This window comes from Euprymna scolopes, chromosome 32 (assembly GCF_053919585.1).
Source record: "Euprymna scolopes isolate OS-2025 chromosome 32, ASM5391958v1, whole genome shotgun sequence".
NCBI lineage: Eukaryota > Metazoa > Mollusca > Cephalopoda > Sepiida > Sepiolidae > Euprymna > Euprymna scolopes.
Window position 1 is genome coordinate 67,389,595 of NC_136513.1, and position 19,982 is coordinate 67,409,576.

The 19,982-nt window shown below is 33.1% G+C and overlaps 1 protein-coding gene across 2 annotated transcripts in view; it reads right to left on the minus strand.

The window, feature by feature from the left end:
* Positions 1-19,982, minus strand: part of LOC145256400 (protein FAM161B-like) — a 70,033-nt gene that overhangs the window by 31,258 nt on the left and 18,793 nt on the right. The window contains exon 4 of one of the 2 annotated variants that reach the window (XM_080115263.1): positions 17,853-18,058. The exons of the other annotated variant lie outside the window; for it this stretch is intronic. Coding sequence (XP_079971389.1) covers positions 17,965-18,058 — 94 coding nt within the window. The 3' untranslated portion in view covers positions 17,853-17,964. Of the gene's footprint in view, positions 1-17,852; positions 18,059-19,982 lie in introns of those variants that run through there. 2 annotated transcript variants of the gene reach the window in all.

The window sequence follows — 19,982 nt, forward strand, 5'->3', positions numbered from 1 at the left end:
CTTCTCCGAATGCCGGACCACTCTTAGAGCTTTGCCGGGGATCAGTGTCCTCGATCAGCCGAGAAAGAAACTATATCGGGAGTTGGTGGAGGGGACCGCGAAGGATCCACTTTGTAGGCAGATGGGATGGTCGATGGAGGTTGTCCGTTCTCATTGGAGTTGGGCGCCGGGATGGGAGATTCTGAACAACTCAGAATTCTCCCTTACTTGGCGACTGGTCCGAAACGCGCTGCCCCTTTTCGACGAACTCTACCGGTATAAAGAACATACGAAGCGCTTCTGTCCGTGCTGTGACGAACACGAGCCCGAAACGATCGGGCACGCATTTTTTAGTTGCAGCCGGATACAGCCCTTATTGGAGTACGTCGGAGAGGTGGCGGCTCACATCGATGCCGAGTGTCCGCTCGATCTTGACGAAGGTTGTTTTGTGTACAACATGGAGCCGCCGTTCCCCAGGGAGGAAAGAATGGTTTTCCTGGCGATACTGGCAGTGGCGTTTTTAAACTGTATTTTAACTAAAATTGTATTTAATGCCAAAAATTAATCTTTGGATTAAACCTCATATTTGTATAATAGAAATATTTTTCTGTGATTTATTTTAATTTAAAGTTTGTCATCTCCAAAAAAAAAAAAAAAAAAACACAAACACACACACACCATTCAACAAAACCTAGGTTTTAATAGTTTTTTTTTGTTTGTTTGGTTTTTTTTTGTTCTCTTGAAATTTAAGATTTTTTGGAATTATCCAGAAGAAATTCTATTAGGTTTTTTTTAGTTGAATAAATGATATATTAAGCAACAATAAAAAATTAATAAAGTAATTGAAATAAAATAAATTAATTAAAAAAATAATAATTTTTGTATAAATCTTAATTAAAATACCACGTTAATATGGGTGGCTTTAATTATTTAAATTAATATATGAATATTAATATTATAACCAGGAATTTGCTCTAAAGTGCGATAGGACTAAAGTTCGGAGATGTAATGATATTTTTTCATATCAAATTAAATAATTAATTCTTCCATTTGGGTATTGGTATTAGTTGTAAATTTATAAATTAATGGAATCATCAATGTGATACTAAATATATTTAAAAAAAAAAAAAATAGGGATTTTAGTTTATAAATTAAATAAGTTAATTAAATCATACCAATGCATAAGAAAATAATTATCGATCTAAGGGACATAACCCGAAAGATGTCTCTTGTTTGATGCATAGCTAAAGAAAATTAGAATTATAACGAGCACCACAAGCTTTTACCTAACATAAGGTTTATTATATTTTAGTAGTAGTCAGTTAAATAATAGAATATTCGATTAATATTTTTTAGGGCATAAGAATTTTTTTTAAAGGAAAGAAATGAATATTCTTGTTTTTTTAATTTCATTTAGGGATAATTTTTACAATGATAGAGGTTTGTTTACAATAGAGGCGTACACATTGGATTTAGAACAGAGCCCTGAGGAAAACAGGCATTGATAGGAAAAGAAAGTAAGGATATGCTATCAAGAGTTACTTGTAAGCTTCGATCAGAAAGAAAAGAACTAAAAAATGTCAAGAACTTTACCACTAATACCATAACCTCAAAGTTTATGTAGAAGACCAAATGCCACACTCCCTTGAACGCCCTTGAAATGTCAAGTGCAATAACCCTATCCACTCTTAAATTATCCATAAACCGACAGATCTGTTCAATTACAACAGTTGAATAAAAACCGCAAAAGCAATACATCACAAAAGAGTCTCAGACTTTCCAGAAAATGAACAAGCCTGCTGTTGACCAACCTCTCAAAAACTTTGCTAATAACAAAGAGAAGATTAACAATATTTACTTGGATTAGATCGATCACCCGCATTTTTAAAGACATTTTTAATTTCGGATGTCATATCTATCTTCTATCTATCTGTGTGTGTGTGTGTGTGTGTGTGTGTGTGTGTGTGTGTGTGTGTGTGTGTGTGTGTGTGTGTGTGTGTGTGTGTGTGTGTGTTTGTTTGTGTGTGTGTGTATGTGTGTGTGAGAGAGAGAGAGAGAGAGAGAGAGAGAGAGAGAGAGAGAGAGAGAGAAAATCACACTTCAGTTTGAAACTGCATTTTCATGTGCCTGCACATCTCTATAAGAGACTGTATAGACCCAGTGGTCGGTCCATAGGTCGCTTATGCTTAGGTTTGTAATAGCATTTTTTATGTGTGAACGCATCTTACGAATATTTTTTTTTAAATGCGTCTAAGCATTTGTATTAGAGGCTCAATCTGTTTGTCACAGTTACATTTAAAAAAAGCATTTTCACTGAGTATTTTAGATTGGTGGAAACATATTCTTATAATAAGATTTTTTCTCCATCCATCTGTCACATTTGTGTTTGAAATATCATTCTTCAATGCACCCACGTATCTTTATAAGGGGCTTCGGTTGTTGTCAGCCAGCATTTTTAGGATGTGTCTATAAGAGTGTCTATATGTGTGAAATAGCATTTTCATAGCAAAGTGTGTATCTTGAATGGACGTAACTAAGGAATGGGTCTGTCCTTGTTTTAATCACGTTTAATGATGGAAGCAACGTTGTTGTGCTGTGGCTCTTCTTCTTCTTCTTCTTCTTCTTCTTCTTCTTCCATTTAAAATGTTTTTTCATTCTTTTTCTGCTTCAGAATTAACGAATTTTTTTCTTATTTTTTTGACATTTCTTTCATTCCAAAAAAGGTCAGCATAAATGTCAAACATGCTTGAATGGAATTTTTACATTTTGCTAAACATTGCTGTTCTGTCGGACATATGTGAAACAAGTAGTTTTCAATATTTGTGGGTATGTGTTGTTAATCCAATGCATATATATTTATGTGTGTATATTTTGATAGTAAAACCATATATACTATTAATGTATATAATTAGTGAAGTTATTTTTAAAAATTGCCACATTTATTTAAGCTTAATAAAAATGGATTTGCACTTTCAAAGCATATATATATGGTTAGTAAACAATTCTAATAGCACAAGTATATTTATACAACATTTATATTATTTTATTGGTTTATGGTACGTCTTACACGTGTTTCATTGAATGATATAGATTAGCAACTCATCAGACTCATACACATCCAAAAGAAAAGTATACTTTTCTTGTTTGTTTGTTTGTTTGTGTTTTTGTTTTTTTTTTGAAAAAGACCAAAGGTGGAAAAAGAAATATTCTTTTAAAGTCATAAGAGTAAAAAAACATAATACAAAAAAACTCACTTATTATAGGTTATTTAGAAAAAAAAAAAAAACACACAGATGCCACGAAGAAAAAATTAATGCGTTTATGCTACCATCTTTTTATTAATTCTAACTATATTTCTAAAATTTTACATATCTAATTTTTTAAAGAAAGGGGGGACGAGAATTCAATCAATAAACCATATGTAATTTTATTCTTAAAATATTGATGATAAAAAAACTAAGTTTAATCATATTAGATTTACAAATAGTATATCCCAATTAAAGCAAAAATTATCATGTGGCGTACGAACTTATTGTAATGTATTATTATCCTTAAATAAAATAAAAGTACAAGAATATCTATTATTTTCCTGTTATAAAAATCTGATACCCTGAAAATATTAATTGAATAACTATGACTAAAATGAAATAAACCAATTTTAATCTTATTCAGTCATGCGCATGCGCCAAACAAGAGACATTCAAGAGATCTAATTTTTCAGAGTTATGTCCCTTAGACCCATAATTATTTTCCTACTCATTGGTATGAATTAAGTAACTTATTTAGTTTATAAACTAAAATCCCTATCAGAATTTTTTCCATATATTTAATACCACATTAACGATTAACATTATAAATTTACAACTACTACTAATACTCAAATGGAAGAATTAATCAATGGCTAGAGTAATATTAATATACATATGTTAATTTAAATCATAAAAGCCACACATATTAGTGTATTATTTTAATTACATTTTATATAAAAATTATTTTTTATTTCGTTTTTTATTATTATTTTTAATTAACACTGTATTTTTCATATTTATATATGTGGGATTCTGAGAAGTTGTTTTGTCAATTCAACGAAACACGTGTAAGACAAACCATACAACCAATAAAATTATATGAATCTTATATAAATATACTTGTGGCATTGGAATTGTTTACTAACGATATATATATATAAAGAACTCTATGTGTATGTGTATGTGTGTGTGAAAGTGAGAGAGAGAAAGAGAGAGAGGAAGTTTCCTATGAACTTGGAAATGTCTGGGACGATTTTTTAAAATTTCACACGAAGATACTTGATGTGTCTGCGAGTGTTCTTATGTAGATTTTGTATCGGAATGCATCTGATAAGTATTGAAAATCAATAATTGAAAAAATCTGATTAGAGAAGGAAGTTCGATTTTGACTAAGTTATTACTTTTTACACAACCTAACATGAAAAATATATTTGAGAAGTTTTATCACCGCACAAGTAGAAAGGCCCACCATTTAAAATCAACAGTAGGTTCTTTTATATAACAGAGGTACGTTCAAAATGAATGTTTCTTTTTAGGGCACAATTGAACCATGATACTTGACTTTTGAACGTTTAACTTTAATTCAAGTAATTATGTAAAAATAATTTCATAAACTCAACAATCGGTTCTTTAATAAGACAAGGGTCCTTCGAAATTAATGTTTCTGTTTAGAGCACAGTTGAACTATGATACTTGACTTTTGCATTTGAAATATTTTATAAAATCAACAGTGGATTCTCTACAGTGCAATGTAGACTACAATGTATTGTGGTCCAAGTCACTATAGGGTGGCATGTGAAGTTTCTTCTCGATACATAAATACATAAATCCAGAGTGCATGTCTCTAACAAGAGCAGGCAATCAATCGATTTGATTAAAAAATGGACGATTTCACTAATATTGATGATAAAAGTTTGAGAGAGTAGAATATTTTGTTGATCCTCATTCAATTCTGGACAACATTGGGTTTCCCTAAAGTTCAAATAATTTTGATAACATAAACTAAAAACAGCAATAATCTTTCAAACATGCTCAATATGTGAGTAAAACTTTTATAAATAAAATTAGATAAACACTAAGAAGAGCCTATGTGAATCAACATTTCAACATTAACACACCTCATCGAGATTCTGCATAGATTAATGTTTTCCAAAATATATTTATGTACAAAAATTCATTAAAATTAACATGAGGAGTGGGGATAAAACAAGAATAAAAAAGTTGGTTAGTGAGACCCTTTCCATCTTTTCTAAACCACCTACTGTTTTCTGGTTTGATCTAACAGAAAACAATCCAGTCAATCTTTAAATGGGAGTTGGATCTAAGTGAGAGAACGAGAAAACGAGGGATAGATTTTGGAGAACGGGTGGTGTTCTTCCAAGATATTTGCAAACTGAAAGAGACCGAAGACACAAAAAAATTAATGTGGGTATTAGGTATTTTGGACGATTTTTGTAACTATAAAATAGCTCCCCAACTCCATTGATTGCATTAATAATGAGGCCAAATCTTTACTGAAATCTCTGAACTTATTTAATCATGTTGAAATTTTAACTCCAGCTACCCTAGATTTTCCCTTAAAAACCTTCTATGAAAACTCATCTATTAGACTAACCAGAGTTCGGAAAAATTATCCAAATCTGACTTCGGAAAAATTATTAAAAAAAAATTTAGATAGAATTATTCCTAATTTGGAAAAGAAAATTCATTTTCCTCTCTGGCAATCATTAGAAAATGTAATTAATTTGTTTTCTAATCTTAAGCATAAATCTTGTTTAAGCTTTATCACATTCGATATTGATAACTGTTATCAATCTATTTGTCCTAACCTTCTTAACAAAGACCTAATTTTAGCCAGAAAATCACTTCTCACCTTTGACAACAAACTCTGTGCGAGAAAAGAGACCCTAGACAATTTTGATATTGTCATGGGATCCTCTGACTCAGACTAGATTACTAACTTGATTGTCTTATTCCTTTTAAATGAACATAGAATTACATTTAAAGACTGGGAAGGTGGCCTATACAGAGATGATGCACTTTTCGGTACTAGAACATACAATAGCAACGTAACTGAAACCTGAATTTTTTTCAAAGACTTTGGATTCACTATCTATTACTTTATTCAATGAGAAAATATTTCTAATTTTCTCGATGTCACTCTTGACTTAAATTCTGATTCCTTAGCTTCTATCATAAACCAAATCTATCATTATTCTACATCCATAAATTGTCAAACCACCTTAAATCCATCATTAAATCTATCATTCCATCTGTTTCCAATAGATTATCTAAACTTTCTCTCAATCTTCAAACAAAATTCTCACTTTTGTAATAATGCCCTTTTGAATTCAGGTTATTACCAAGGAATCTCCTATTCTCTTGGTAACTCTTATAAACTTAAGGAACATTCAGGAATTATTTCCCATGTTAGGACGATAACATGGTAAAATGGAAATAACTCTCATTTCTGCAAAGGCAGAGTTACCTCCCCTGCTTTAACTTGGTTATCCTGTCTTCACGCGAGAACAACAAAATATCACATGTGAGCAGCCAACTTGAAACAGAGCAGCAGAGACCAAGCCACATGTGAACCTTTTGGATTGAAATCAATGTATAAGAAATAGACCTGATAACCTTTTCTGGCTTACAAATAAGGGACTTAATTCATACAACTAAGTCATAACACATAATATGGCAATAAACAAAACTAATTTTAAAAACGGAATTAATGACTCTAAAAATAATGAATATAAATAATTACACCATAAACTTCTGACCAGCATAAAAAATACTAAGGAAACTAAGAAATCTAGAAAACTAAGAAGAAAAATTAATTTAGGATTTAATCGTCTTTATAAAAATAATGTTAGAACCAATATCTAAAGAATGTTTTAGAATCTTAAAAAATTATTTTAAACACCCCATAAATATAATTCTATTATGAATAAAAACACCGTGAAAATTTCTTTCTCCACTATGCCTAATTTAGCATAGAATATTATTAATTTAAAAATAGAAAAATTAAACATGCGCAATCTGATAATTCATAACTCTTCTAACTGCAATTGCCAGATCTCCCACTAATGCCCTTCAATAATGATTGCATACATAAAGATGTGATTTACTCTTGTACTATTATTGAACTCCCTTCCAATAACCTAAATCGTATTATAAACTCTAACTATCACCATCTCTCCTAACTTTTTTCACCTACATCCAACACAAATTTCAACTAACCCGGATTCTAGCCCTCCTAGCCTTTTAAGCAATAAGCAATAACTCTCCCAGTGAATCCATCAACTATTACCACCCTTCATCTGAATTATGAGTCGATTTACCATAGAATTGAACACTCTTCACATCAAACAAGTAATGTTCTACCCTTATAGATGGTTCTACTCACACATATCGGCACTTCTCCTTTCCTTATTAAGACTTGTATCTCATCTCATATATATTCCTTTAACAGATTTAACAACAAAAATCTTCAGCTAAACTTTTGAAAAATCTTAAATCTAATAATACTTGCTTCTCCTTAAAATTTGCTATTTTGAATACGTCTAAATCTTACATCTGTAGCTCAAAAAATATAAAATAATAACTTAATAATAATGATGATAATATGAATGAGTTAAAATATGAATAAATTAAAAAATAATAATAATGAATAAAAATAATAAATCAATAATAATAAATCAATAATAATAAATCAATAATCAAAATCTACATCTTACTATTTGATTTACTATTCTGCTTTTTCAATCACGTCAGGTTAATCTCGTTATACTTGCTATATCTTAACAAATTATAAGTTATACCAAATAAATTTGAAACTAAATTAATTTCCTTAATTATAACACTATGTCTCTTCTAAGTTTTGTCATCAATCAAAAGGATAGATGACCAGTGATTTCTGCAAATGCATTATGACCTTCACCTTGCTCTGACCCTAACCCTTCAATACTCATCAGAAGCTCTCTACAAAAATCAAAAACAAAATTCTCTATAAACTTCTAAAACTGCATCTAGGGATGCTCCTAATCCTTCACTCCGTTCCACTTATTCTATGGAACATGTAATTTTTCTCCAGATTTTCTTTCCCAAATAGTTTATTTGCTCCCTGTGGGATATGTCTAAAGACAAATCTCTAGGCTAGATTTAGATTAGCCCAGAAAACCAATAAAGTACTTTTCTTTGAGACTGTGGTCTCCATAAACTCGTCCCATATATTTAACTTAATATTTACAAACTCGGCATAAATTACGATTATTTACTACTAGCATGACCCGTGTACCGACGTTGCCCAGTAGAAGTATGAGATAAACCTATAAATGATTCAGTAAATGCCCCTCCTCCTGAAAACAAATTGACCTACAGTTATCAGCGCTGGAAAATAGCGGTCATGGTCACAATGAAATCATCTGGTTTCACTGTTGGGCATTGTCTGTCATGGCAGCTAGCAAAAACCAACTTGCACATACTTGCGTTTACTTGTGGGCACTGGCTGCCTTTCCAACTGTCATTGTCGGTTTATGGCATCCACTGTCAGCCATGACAAGTATTGGCCTATGGTCACTTCATACCGCTGGCATGCGCTGATGGATGCTGACTCCCATAACAACCGTCATTCACTGGTCATAACCATTGCTCAGAGGTTGAAAGTACATAATAGTTACAAAAATCTGTCGTTATTATTTTAGTACTGTAATAGATTGGGCAGAGTTACTTCCCTTGCATCACTAATTCTAATGAGACTAATTATGGCTCTTTATAACCAGAGGGTATAACTGTTTTCCGATATTGAGTGTAAATAAGGAGAGTGTGGGAGCAGCCATTTTGGTGTGATCTTGAACATTGCTTGTTTTGTCTCCATGTTAATTCAGTCTCGTGTGTTTTTATTCATGTTCAGTGTTACAGCAAGTACACATTAATTGGTGACGAAGCACGAATAATGCGGAGGAACAATATGAAAGCAATAAAAAAAAAATGGTGAAAACCTACAACTCAACAAACTAGAGAAAAGTTGCCGTGTCAGCAGAGAATGGATAAAATGGCATTGCTAGGCACAATTAAAGAATGGGACAGTGCGGAAGAGGAATATTTGCACTATATTGAAAGGGTAAAGTTTTTTTGTTTTTTTTGCTGCCAATGATGTGTTGAGTGAAGGTAAAAAGCGTGATATTTTTTTTATTGGTTATTCGTGCCAAACATTAACTCAGGGGGTTAGCCAAAAATAAGCCTGAGCAGAAAATGTTTGAAGAACTGTGTACTCTGATGAAGAGACACATCAGGCTCCCAACGAGATACATGAACAGTTTTTGTTCAACATGAGGGACAAAGAAGAAGGCAAGTCCATCAGTGTATATGTAGCCACAATGCGAAAAATATCAGAGCATTACAACTTCAAAGAAAAAGTAAATGAACACATACATGCTCGTTTGGTGGTAGGGGGAAGGACGAGAATGTACAGGAGCGCTTGTTTGGCGAAAGGTTGCTAACTTTGTACAAGGCCATTGAAATAGCAGTGTCCATGGAATCTGCAAGGAAATATTCCAAGTTAATGCTGAGAGCACCGACGAGTGAAAGTGAAACGTTCGTCCACAGGTTACCATTGAAAAGAGAATGTTATTGCTGTGGATAAGTGCCAGTTTAAAAATAAGGTATGTTTTAAATGTAGGCGGATTGGACATACTTGTCGGAAATGTAGACAAGAAGAAAGCAGACCATCTGATTCAACAACACATGGGAAGGAAAGAAGGATGGTGAACAATGTGGAGGAGAATTGTTGTGCAGAAAAAATGGAAATAAATATGTAAAACCTACATTTGTACACAGTCGTTACACTTCGGACACCACCAGTACTAGTGGAACTACTAATTAACCAAAAGAAGGTGGTCATAGAAGTGGACATGGGCCTCATGCTCAGTAATGGGCATAGAAAATTCCAGAAAATTGGCCGAATTCAGAATCTAATCAAAGCCATGTAAAGTTAAGAACATATGCTGGCAAGTTAGTGAAACCATATGGGATCACAGACGTGAAAGTGATGCATGAAGGGTTAAAGCATCAGTTACTTTTGCTGGTGGCAAAAGGAAATGTACCGACACTACTTGGCCGCAACTGGTTAAATAAAGTAGAGCTAAATTGGAGAGCCATGTTTCCTTTATATCAGGAAGATTCCTTTTCAAGGTTGGAAAAGCTTCTTACAGAATTTAAGTTGGTGTTTAGTTAAGAAATGGGGTGCTTAGAGAACTTTAAGGTGAAAATACCCATTGATAAGACAGTGAGTCCCAAATTTTGTCGGGAAAGACCAGTGCCTTATGCCATAAAAACAGATGTTGAGATAGAGCTAGATTGCCTGGAAACCAGGGAATTTACAAAAGAGTGGAGTACTCTAGATGGGCTGCCCCTATTGTACCCGTTGCCAAAAATGATAATGGTGGCATCCGGATCTGAAGAGACTACAAGCAAACAGTAAATCATCATGTGACAACTACCTCATATCCCGAACAGAGAATATATTTGCTACTTTTGGAGGGGTGGGGGTCAGAAATTTAGCAAGCTCGACTTGAGCCATGCCTATCAGCAATTAGAATTGGATCAAGAAACTCAGGATTGCTAACAGTAAACACTCACCAGAGATTATACCAGCCCACCAGACTACAATTTGGGGTGCCCAGTGTTACGGTGATTTTTCAAAGGGAAATGGACTAGGAGCTGTAATGGCTCGTAGAATGGAAGGTTGAAGGGAGAACCAGTATCACAAACACTGTCTGAAGCAGAACAGAGCCATGCATACATTGAGAAGGAGAGGTTGGCCCTGATTTTTGTGATAAAAAATGTTACACCAATATTTTTATGGGAATAATTTTACTTTGTTTACAGCCCACAAGTTGTTATTGGGGCTATTTGCTGAACACAAACTGATTCCTTTTCTTGCTGCAGCTCAGGTTCAATCACGGCTACCGAGAGAGTAGGCCAATGAACATGACAGCATTACGTCATTACCAGATCAACATGTAGGTAAAGAAAATATCCGGTGTTCAACCACGTGGCCATAAAAAATATTTTTTGTTGCCTTCGATTGTGCATGTTTTTCATTCTCCTAAAGAGAAAAAACAATTCTCCATTTAGATGAGTATATAATTGCAATTATAATAATTGCACATTGGGGTAATTTTAATCTAATAAAATATAACAGTAAGTAGATTCTTTTTGAATTTTATATCCATCAAAGAAAGCGAATATTTCATTTTCTTTATTTTTGTAAACTGCAACACAATTTTTATATAAGAATATTTTTCAGTCCGTTCTTTTAATAATAAATAAAACTTTTCATTCAGTATTTCCAAGAATTTTAAAGTTAGGAGCATTTTTCAGAACAGTTTTGTTTTGTTGTTGTTGTTTTTTTTTTTTTTTAACTAAAACGATCGATGAATTCAATATTTTAGCACCGAGCATAATTTATTTCTTTGAAATACATTTAAAATTTAAAAGCTTTTGTTTGTTTGTTTGTTTGTTTTATAACATTTTATCTGCAGGGCTTTCTAACTATTCTGCAATTTCACCTAATAATTTAATGTAAAAATAAAGATGCCATAAAATTTAACTTGAAAATCCTATCTAAAATATAGCATGGTGCGTACACTGCACAAGCACCATTATTATTATCATTATCATTATTATTATTATTATTATTACAACAACAATAATAAAAAATAAAAGTACTTCACGGTGAATGTGGACCCTGCGTAAACGGGTTTTAATTTAATGGTTGCTCCCTAAAAACTGCATACGCAAAAGGTTTTCATTGATTTATTTAATCATGAAAACTTTTTTGAAGGTACTATTTGAGGCAAAAAAAAAGAAAGGCCAAAAGCATTATTTGAATATGTATGAAAAAATAAATGTTACAAAAAGTAAAAATATTAGCGTGGAAAAATTAATATAAAAATAAAAATAAATTAAAATAAAATGAAAATAAAACAAGCACAAAATAAAAGTATGAATCAAATTTAATTAAAGAAATTCCAAAAATTCAAAAAATAAAATACACACTCGATTACAAAAAAAGTGTACGAGATATAAGTGAAGTTAAAGAAAACCTCCGGGAGCAGCCATTATATTAAAATCCATTTACGCAGGGTCCACGTTCCCCGTGAAATGCAAAAAAACACTGTAGATGACATCAACTTGCGTCACACCAACAAGTCATGAGGAGTCAGAGAGTATGGAAAGTTTGAGGTGGGAGAGTACTAAGCAGATCTCCACTGGAAGTGTGCAGTTCAAATTTGGTACCTTGGGGAGGCATTGTGTCACCCAAACCCCAGGAAACACCAATGGCCGATGCCAATGAGAAATCAATAGCAAACGGCTGTTGCGATAACGTGCAACCATCTGCATGAGTGATCAAGTGAAGAGCACTGGAAATCTGGGGATACTTGTTGTCACTCGGTCTCCAGCGAATACCACAGGTTACTGCTAGTGAGCAATCACTGATGATGGCCTGTGAGACAACTAGTGAGTGAAACAATAATAATAATGTCCCCCTCCCAAATTCACTACCACCCTGATTTAATATTGTAGATGTTTACTATATTTTCTTAGTTTTTAGTATTTTTTAGGATTCTTAACCATGTAACTAATGAAAATACGTTACACATTTTGATGAAAAACATGGGGAAAAATGGACATAGAAGAACAGAAAATCCAAATATACAAGTAATAGTTATTTAAATATTTCAACATATAATCTTGTGGGGAAAATCCAGCTCCCCAATAAGGGACACTCTGGATAGGAACAAAAATGAACATTGTCTCAGTCATGAAGGATTTCTCCTACACCGGCCAAGGACAGAAAAGGTGAATTGTAGCATCAGAACAGATACTACACTGTGATCTTATTGCAAAGGCCAAGAATTGATTGTTTTGTTTCTTTTATCGTTTGTTTCCTAAATTCATAATTCAGTTTTATCAGTATTAGATTGTATATTGCTTTAAAATTACATAATTTTATACAGATAATATTTAGATTGTATATTGCTTTAAAATTACATAATTTTATACAGATAATATTTAGATTGTATATTGCTTTAAAATTACATAATTTTATACAGATAATATTTAGATTGTATATTGCTTTAAAATTACATAATTTTATACAGATAATATTTAGATTGTATATTGCTTTAAAATGACATAATTTTATATAGATAATATTTAGATTGTATATGCTTTAAAATTACATAATTTTATATGGATAATATTTAGATTGTATATTGCTTTAAAATTACATAATTTTATACAGATAATATTTAGATTGTATATTACTTTAAAATTACATAATTTTATACAGATAATATTTAGATTGTATATTGCTTTAAAATTACATAATTTTGTACAGATAATATTTAGATTGTATATTGCTTTAAAATTACATAATTTTATATAGATAATATTTATATTTTATATTGAATAAAGTTCAGTTTCATTAATTATCGAATTATTAATCGAATTGGTTCCTTTCTTTCCTTTCTTAACATGTTTAATGCTCGTTTTAAAAATGCCCTCATATAGTATCGACAGTGACAGTTTGACAAATCTTACCTACATTGCCTGCAGTCATTTTTCAGTTAACAGGCCTTCTATATCTCGGTGGCCCTCTTTCTAGCTGCCTACAATTATCAGTTGGAATATCTTGCTGGGTCTCTTAATGGAAATGCAAATTGCCTGAGTCGTTTTCCAATCAATGCACAGGAAAAAGATGCCACACCAAACACTAACAGAATATGAATTTGATGAATTTGATTGACGCTCTAGTAGCTGTGGCGGTGGTAAGAATGGCGATAAGAGACACAGCAATGAAACCCTATTTCAACAAGCGAACACAGTTGACATGTGAAGATGGTGCCGTATCATGAGGAAGTAGGGTCGTAATTCCGGCCAGACTTAGAGTGAAAGTATTGTAGCAATTGCATCAGACACACATAGGGATCGTACGGATCTAGATGCTCATATTGAGAAAACCAAAAAAGTTTGTGGAATCTGCATGCTTAATCAAAGCAACCCCAGCAAGACTCCCATCCATTGCTGGGAATATCCAAGTTTGCTATGGGAAAGAATTCACATAGATTATGCGGATCTATTTTTGGGACACATGTTTTTGATATTAGTGGACACTCATTCAAAATGGACAGAGATATGAATAACGAAAACATCTGCAATCGCCACAATTGAGAAAATGAGAAGGATCTTCACAACACATGGACTACTGGTATTGGTTGTGAGTGACAATGGTTCCTTTTTTTTTTTTTTTTTTTTTTTTTTACACAATGATCACCACTTATCAAGGCCCGGAAGCCACTCAGGGATAAGGGTTATTGCAAGTACATTACGTTAGTGTGGAGATTTGATGAAGTGTTTACTTAAAGGGGCGGTTCATTAGGAATTTGTTAACATTGGACTTGAAGACATCCAAGTTGTAGTCCGGTGGGAAGAAAGCAGACGGAACAGAGTTCCACAGGCGTGCAGTTCTAAGAAAGAAGCTTTGTTCATGGAATCCACGTTTTGATTTAGGCACAGATAAAGAGTGGGGGAAATTTTTCACAGTGGATTCGGCTAGACGGGTGTTTTTCGTGAAAGATTGGTGAGGGGGAACCAGAGATTGTAGTTCAGACGAGCACCTGCCATGGAAATAACGATAAAACAAGGATCCTGCTTTACAAGTCAAGAATTCAAAGCATTCATGAATGCCAATGGAATTCGGCACATTTTCACAGCTCCTTACCACCTGTCCTCAAATGTACAAGCAGAGTGCTGTGTGTGCACATTCAAGGAAGCGCTTGAATGGAAACAGACCACAATGCAACACTCGAAACCAAGGTGAACAGATTTTTATTCACCTATAGGATAATTCCCAACTCATCACCTGGGGTTTCTCTAGCCAAGCTGATATCCAAATTGCAGGTAAAAATGGAATTTCATTTGGTAAAGCCAGATACTTATAAGGCTTCAAGAACATGAAAAATAAAATGGAAAGGGGGGGGGAGTAATGGTACCACTTTGTGAATTTAAAGTAGCCGATCATGTACTCTTGCAGAATTACGGATCTGCTTAACGATGGATTGAAGGTACCATTACTAAACAATTGGCAGCAGTGAATTTTGAAGTGGAGACCGGTGGAGGGACAGTAAGGAGATATGCAGACCAACTTGTGAAACTCTTATAAATGGCAACAGAAGAATTGACACATGAGATATAGACAGATAACGCTGCAGAGAACCTTGAGAATACTGGCACACCTGGAGTTTCTGAGGAAAGTTTAGTACCTGAAAGAAGACATATGGATGAAGCTGCAGGGATTCCAGCAGTAGAGGAAAAACTGGCATCACCATCCACTTGCAGGTCAGGATGTATTCGGAGACCACCCATAAAATTGAACGATTATGTTTGTGATTCCAAGTAATATTGGGCAGAATTACTTCCCTTACACCAGTAATTCTAATGGAACTAATTATGGCCCCTTATAATCAGAGGGCGTAGTTGTTTTCCGATATTAAGTGTAAATAAAGAGAGCGTAGGAGCTGCCATTATGATGATGCGATCTTGACGACTTGTTTGTTACCATGTTAATTCAGTCTTGAGTGTTTTTATTCATGCTAAGTGTTACAGTAAGTACAAATGTTACAAATCGGTACTTATGCAGAATACTGACTGTACTTACAGTCAGTATTCTGCATAAGTACCGATTTGTGGAGTGATAGGTGAAATTAAAAAACATGAAACAAGAAACAAAAAACATGAACATGAAACATGACACAAGAAACAAAAAACAAAAAACATGAACATGAAAGATGAAACAAGAAGTCAAATAAAAAGTAGGAAAAGTTAAACTAATAATTTTTTGTCCGGTAAAGCAAATCGAAAGTGACACTTTTAAGTTTTTATTCTGTTGAGTCATTATTGCAAAAGTAGATCTGGTTAAGTTCAATTTCTGTAGAAGCACTTCCCTTCTGTTTAATCTATTCCAAAAAGAATAACTTATACAAAAAAGAAATGGAATTTGCCAGGTGAAGTTCGAACGATGGCATTACGAATATGTATGCGTAACATAATAGCTATTGGTTCATATTTTAATTTTTAGCCTTGCAGCAAACATGTCTTTATAGCTCAGATTTTAATGTAAAAAAAAAAAGAAAAGTAAATCGTAAGCTAAACATTTTAGTTTTGATTCTCCATGGCGCATGAGTCATATTTTTTTAAAAACCTTTTAAATCATTATTATTATATTGGGTCCAATATAATAATAAATTCGAAATCTGCATTAATCAAAATATCATATTTAAGCATATTTTACAATGGGGCAATGCCAGGCAGCCTGCTAGCATATATATATATATATATATATATATATATATATATTTTATTATTACATTTTCACTCCAAACAAGGCATATTGCCACTTTGTTGTCAGGGGTACTGTGTAGGGAGTTGGGAAGCAAGATGTCGGTTCACGTTACACTTGAACTTCTACATGTCAGTACAGTTGGGGAAGCGGGGACTCAGCAGGGAATTCCAAAGTCTAGCTGTCCTGGGGAAGAAACTATTGGAGTAGAAGACTCTCTTACATCTAGGGATCTCTATTGTGAAGGGGTGGGATTTAGCTGCTTGTCGGGTTTGTTGGGGGTATTTATGTCGAGGGGGCACAAGTGCTTGCAGTTCGTCAGAGCATTCACCATTAAAGTACTTGTAGAAAAGGCAGAGGGATGCAACATTTCGTCGATGGGACAGGGGCTGAAGTTTAGATGACAGTTCAGGACCTATCAGATTGGGGACTCTCTTTTGAACCTTGTCAAGGAGCGAGAGACTAGTGGCAGATGCACCAGCCCAAATATGACAACAATACTCCATACATGGGCGAATGGTGGCCTTATAGAGGTATAGGATACTTCCGGGCGTTAGTATCTTTCTAGCACAGTAGAGAGAACCTACCTTCTTCGCAGCGGTCCTGGTGATACTCTCGATGTAATTGTTCCAACTCATGTTTCCTGAGAGCGTTAGGCCAAGAAGTTTAAAGGATGTACTTTCAGATAAAGAGTCATTGGCCATTGCTGTTGGTGGTAGAGAAGGTTTCTTGTAATTATTGAAGGAAACAAGTTTAGTCTTGGCAGCATTGAATGTGACCATCCATTTATGTCCCCATTGCACTACAGATCGGAGGTCATCCTCTAGTGCTTCTGCTATTTCTCAATTGATACACACACACACACACACACACACACACACACACACACACACATATATATATATATATATATATATATATATATATATACTCGTTTTTTTTTATTCAAAAGTAGTGGACTAGTGAATTCAACGAGGTTGTTAGATAGTGCTCAATAAAAAGAGCTGATAATACTTGTTTATTGTTATATAAACATGCTCACATCCCGAATAAACTATTATTATTCATTGAACATGCATTATTCATTGAACATTTGAATAGTCAAGTCGCTGCCTGATCATATCTGTTGTTTGATTGAAACAAGTGGCTGTTTGTAGCAGCGGGATGTGAGCATGTTTATATAACAATAAACAAGTATATATATATATATATATATATGTATGTATGTATGTATGTATGTTCTGTTGCTATTGGTCAATGTCAATGATTCTGGACTGTTGTGATGATTGTGGCAATCTAAGATGTTTTTCCACCCAAGTTTGATCGCATTTAACATTAAGTATCAAGTTATTATGTTTCATTCTGTACTGATTCAAAAATGCTAAAAGTTCTGCAGCAAAAATCAAGAATTAAAACAAAAAAGTTTTTTACATTTTATATTTTATTATAGTAGAATGACGACTTGCTCTTGGTACACTCCACTTTACAGATGCAGTCAACTTCCCAATCTTAGCTGGAGGGATAAAAAGATGGAACATCCACTCACTTCGATCATAAATCTTGCTCTGTTCTTTTCTCCGATCCTCTTTCGATCACTGATGGAATGCTACAATTGTTTTTCTTAATATATTTCTCAATCCAGTACCTCAAAATACAAACAATAAAATATTCATATTTTTACTTTCATCACAGCCTTAAAATTATCACAACAATCACAGTCCAAATCTAACATCTACCTACGCTCCTGACTATCTTGGCTATAATTTTTATTTACTATTCTACTATTTCGATCCTCCCAAGATAAGCTCTCTATATTTGTGTGTGTGTGTGTAATTATTATAATTATAAATATTACAAATTAAAATAAAACACAATTACATATTGTAAACAATAATAATAATAATAATAATAATAATAATAATAATAACATATATATATATATATATATATATATATATATATATATATATATATATATATATATATAAACTAATATTAAAAAAACAACAAAAAAACTAACCTAGATTTAAAACCTAGATATCCGGGCTAAATAGAACGCACACAAAGAATCAGGTCAACCAGAGGTCAAATGGGCCTTTGTCCTGTAAGTGCATGTTCATTGGCTGATAGGAAGGGCGCGGCGGATACTAGAAAGCTGATTGGCTAACTAAAATCTCAATAGAAGGTGCGTATATAAAAAATTAAAAAAACGACAGACAACCACAAAATTCGCACATAAGCCTGAAGAATCCTAGAGTGGATGAAACGCGGAATATTCAGTGTAGCTTAATCGCCATATATATTTTATAAATTACTAACTAGCTCTACCTACGTATTGAGCACTTTTGAAGTAAATACTTAAAGTTTATGCATAAATTTATACTTTCGTATATTAATTTTATGTGAGTAAATGAAGTAGTTATATATATATATATATATATATATATATATATATATATATACTAGCAAAAGTACCCGTCGTTGACTGGGTTCAAAAACCGCCTACAGAAAATGGACTCTGATTTATGAAAGTATGATAGGTTATGAAAAGGAAGGGTTGTAAAGAGATAGCTTCGAATTTGGGGGTATCAAAACCAAAGCAAAATATGATGAAAGTAAAAATAAAATAGATAAATCCCATAATTTATTATACCATACCTGTTCACACTGAGACACTTATCACAGTATTCTGTGGATCTATATTAAAAAACCTTGTTAAACTTTGTAACCTATTTCCATTCTATGGAGGTCAGACGCGAACGAACACCCCATAATTTTATTATACCATATTTCTTCAAACTGAAACATAATTATCAAAGTATACTTACGCAAATAGATATGAAAAGTCTATATTAAAGTTTGTGCCTATTTCCATTCTATGGAGGCCAGGCGCGAATGCAGACCCCACAATTTTATTATACTATCCCTATTTAAGTTAAAACATACTTATCAAAGTAGTCTTATGTACATCTATATCAAAAACACTTGTGAACGTTTTTTTTTTTATTTTTAATTTTTTATTTCCATACTTTGTGGACCAGGTGCGGACGCAGACCCCACAATTTTAATGAACCAGCGTTCTGCCAAATCAAACATACCCATTCCTGTGTCTCGATACATCTTCTATCATTACATGTAGTCAGCTTTTAAAATAGTCACCCATATAGGAGTCTATTCGTGACCACACACACACACACACACACACACACACACACACACACACACACTCAGCTTTATATTATAGATATATAGTTCTGATTTTAAAAGTTGAAAAAAAATGGCTTGAGTGCCATCAGCTAGAATCGAAACCAAAACATTTTTCAAGAGTTTATTGGTTAAATATTTTCACACGGACACATACATCTACTGTTTTATTTATATAGATATTGAGTACAAAATCTCTGGAGAAGTAATAATGAATTAATAACATTAGTGTATTTATTAAATTGTCTCTTTGTCAATTCATCGTAAGGCAACAACAATATTGAACTTATTTTTGTTTCTGCTTGCAAATAAAATATTAAAAATATAATTAATAAAATAAAAATATAATTAATAAAATAGGTGTG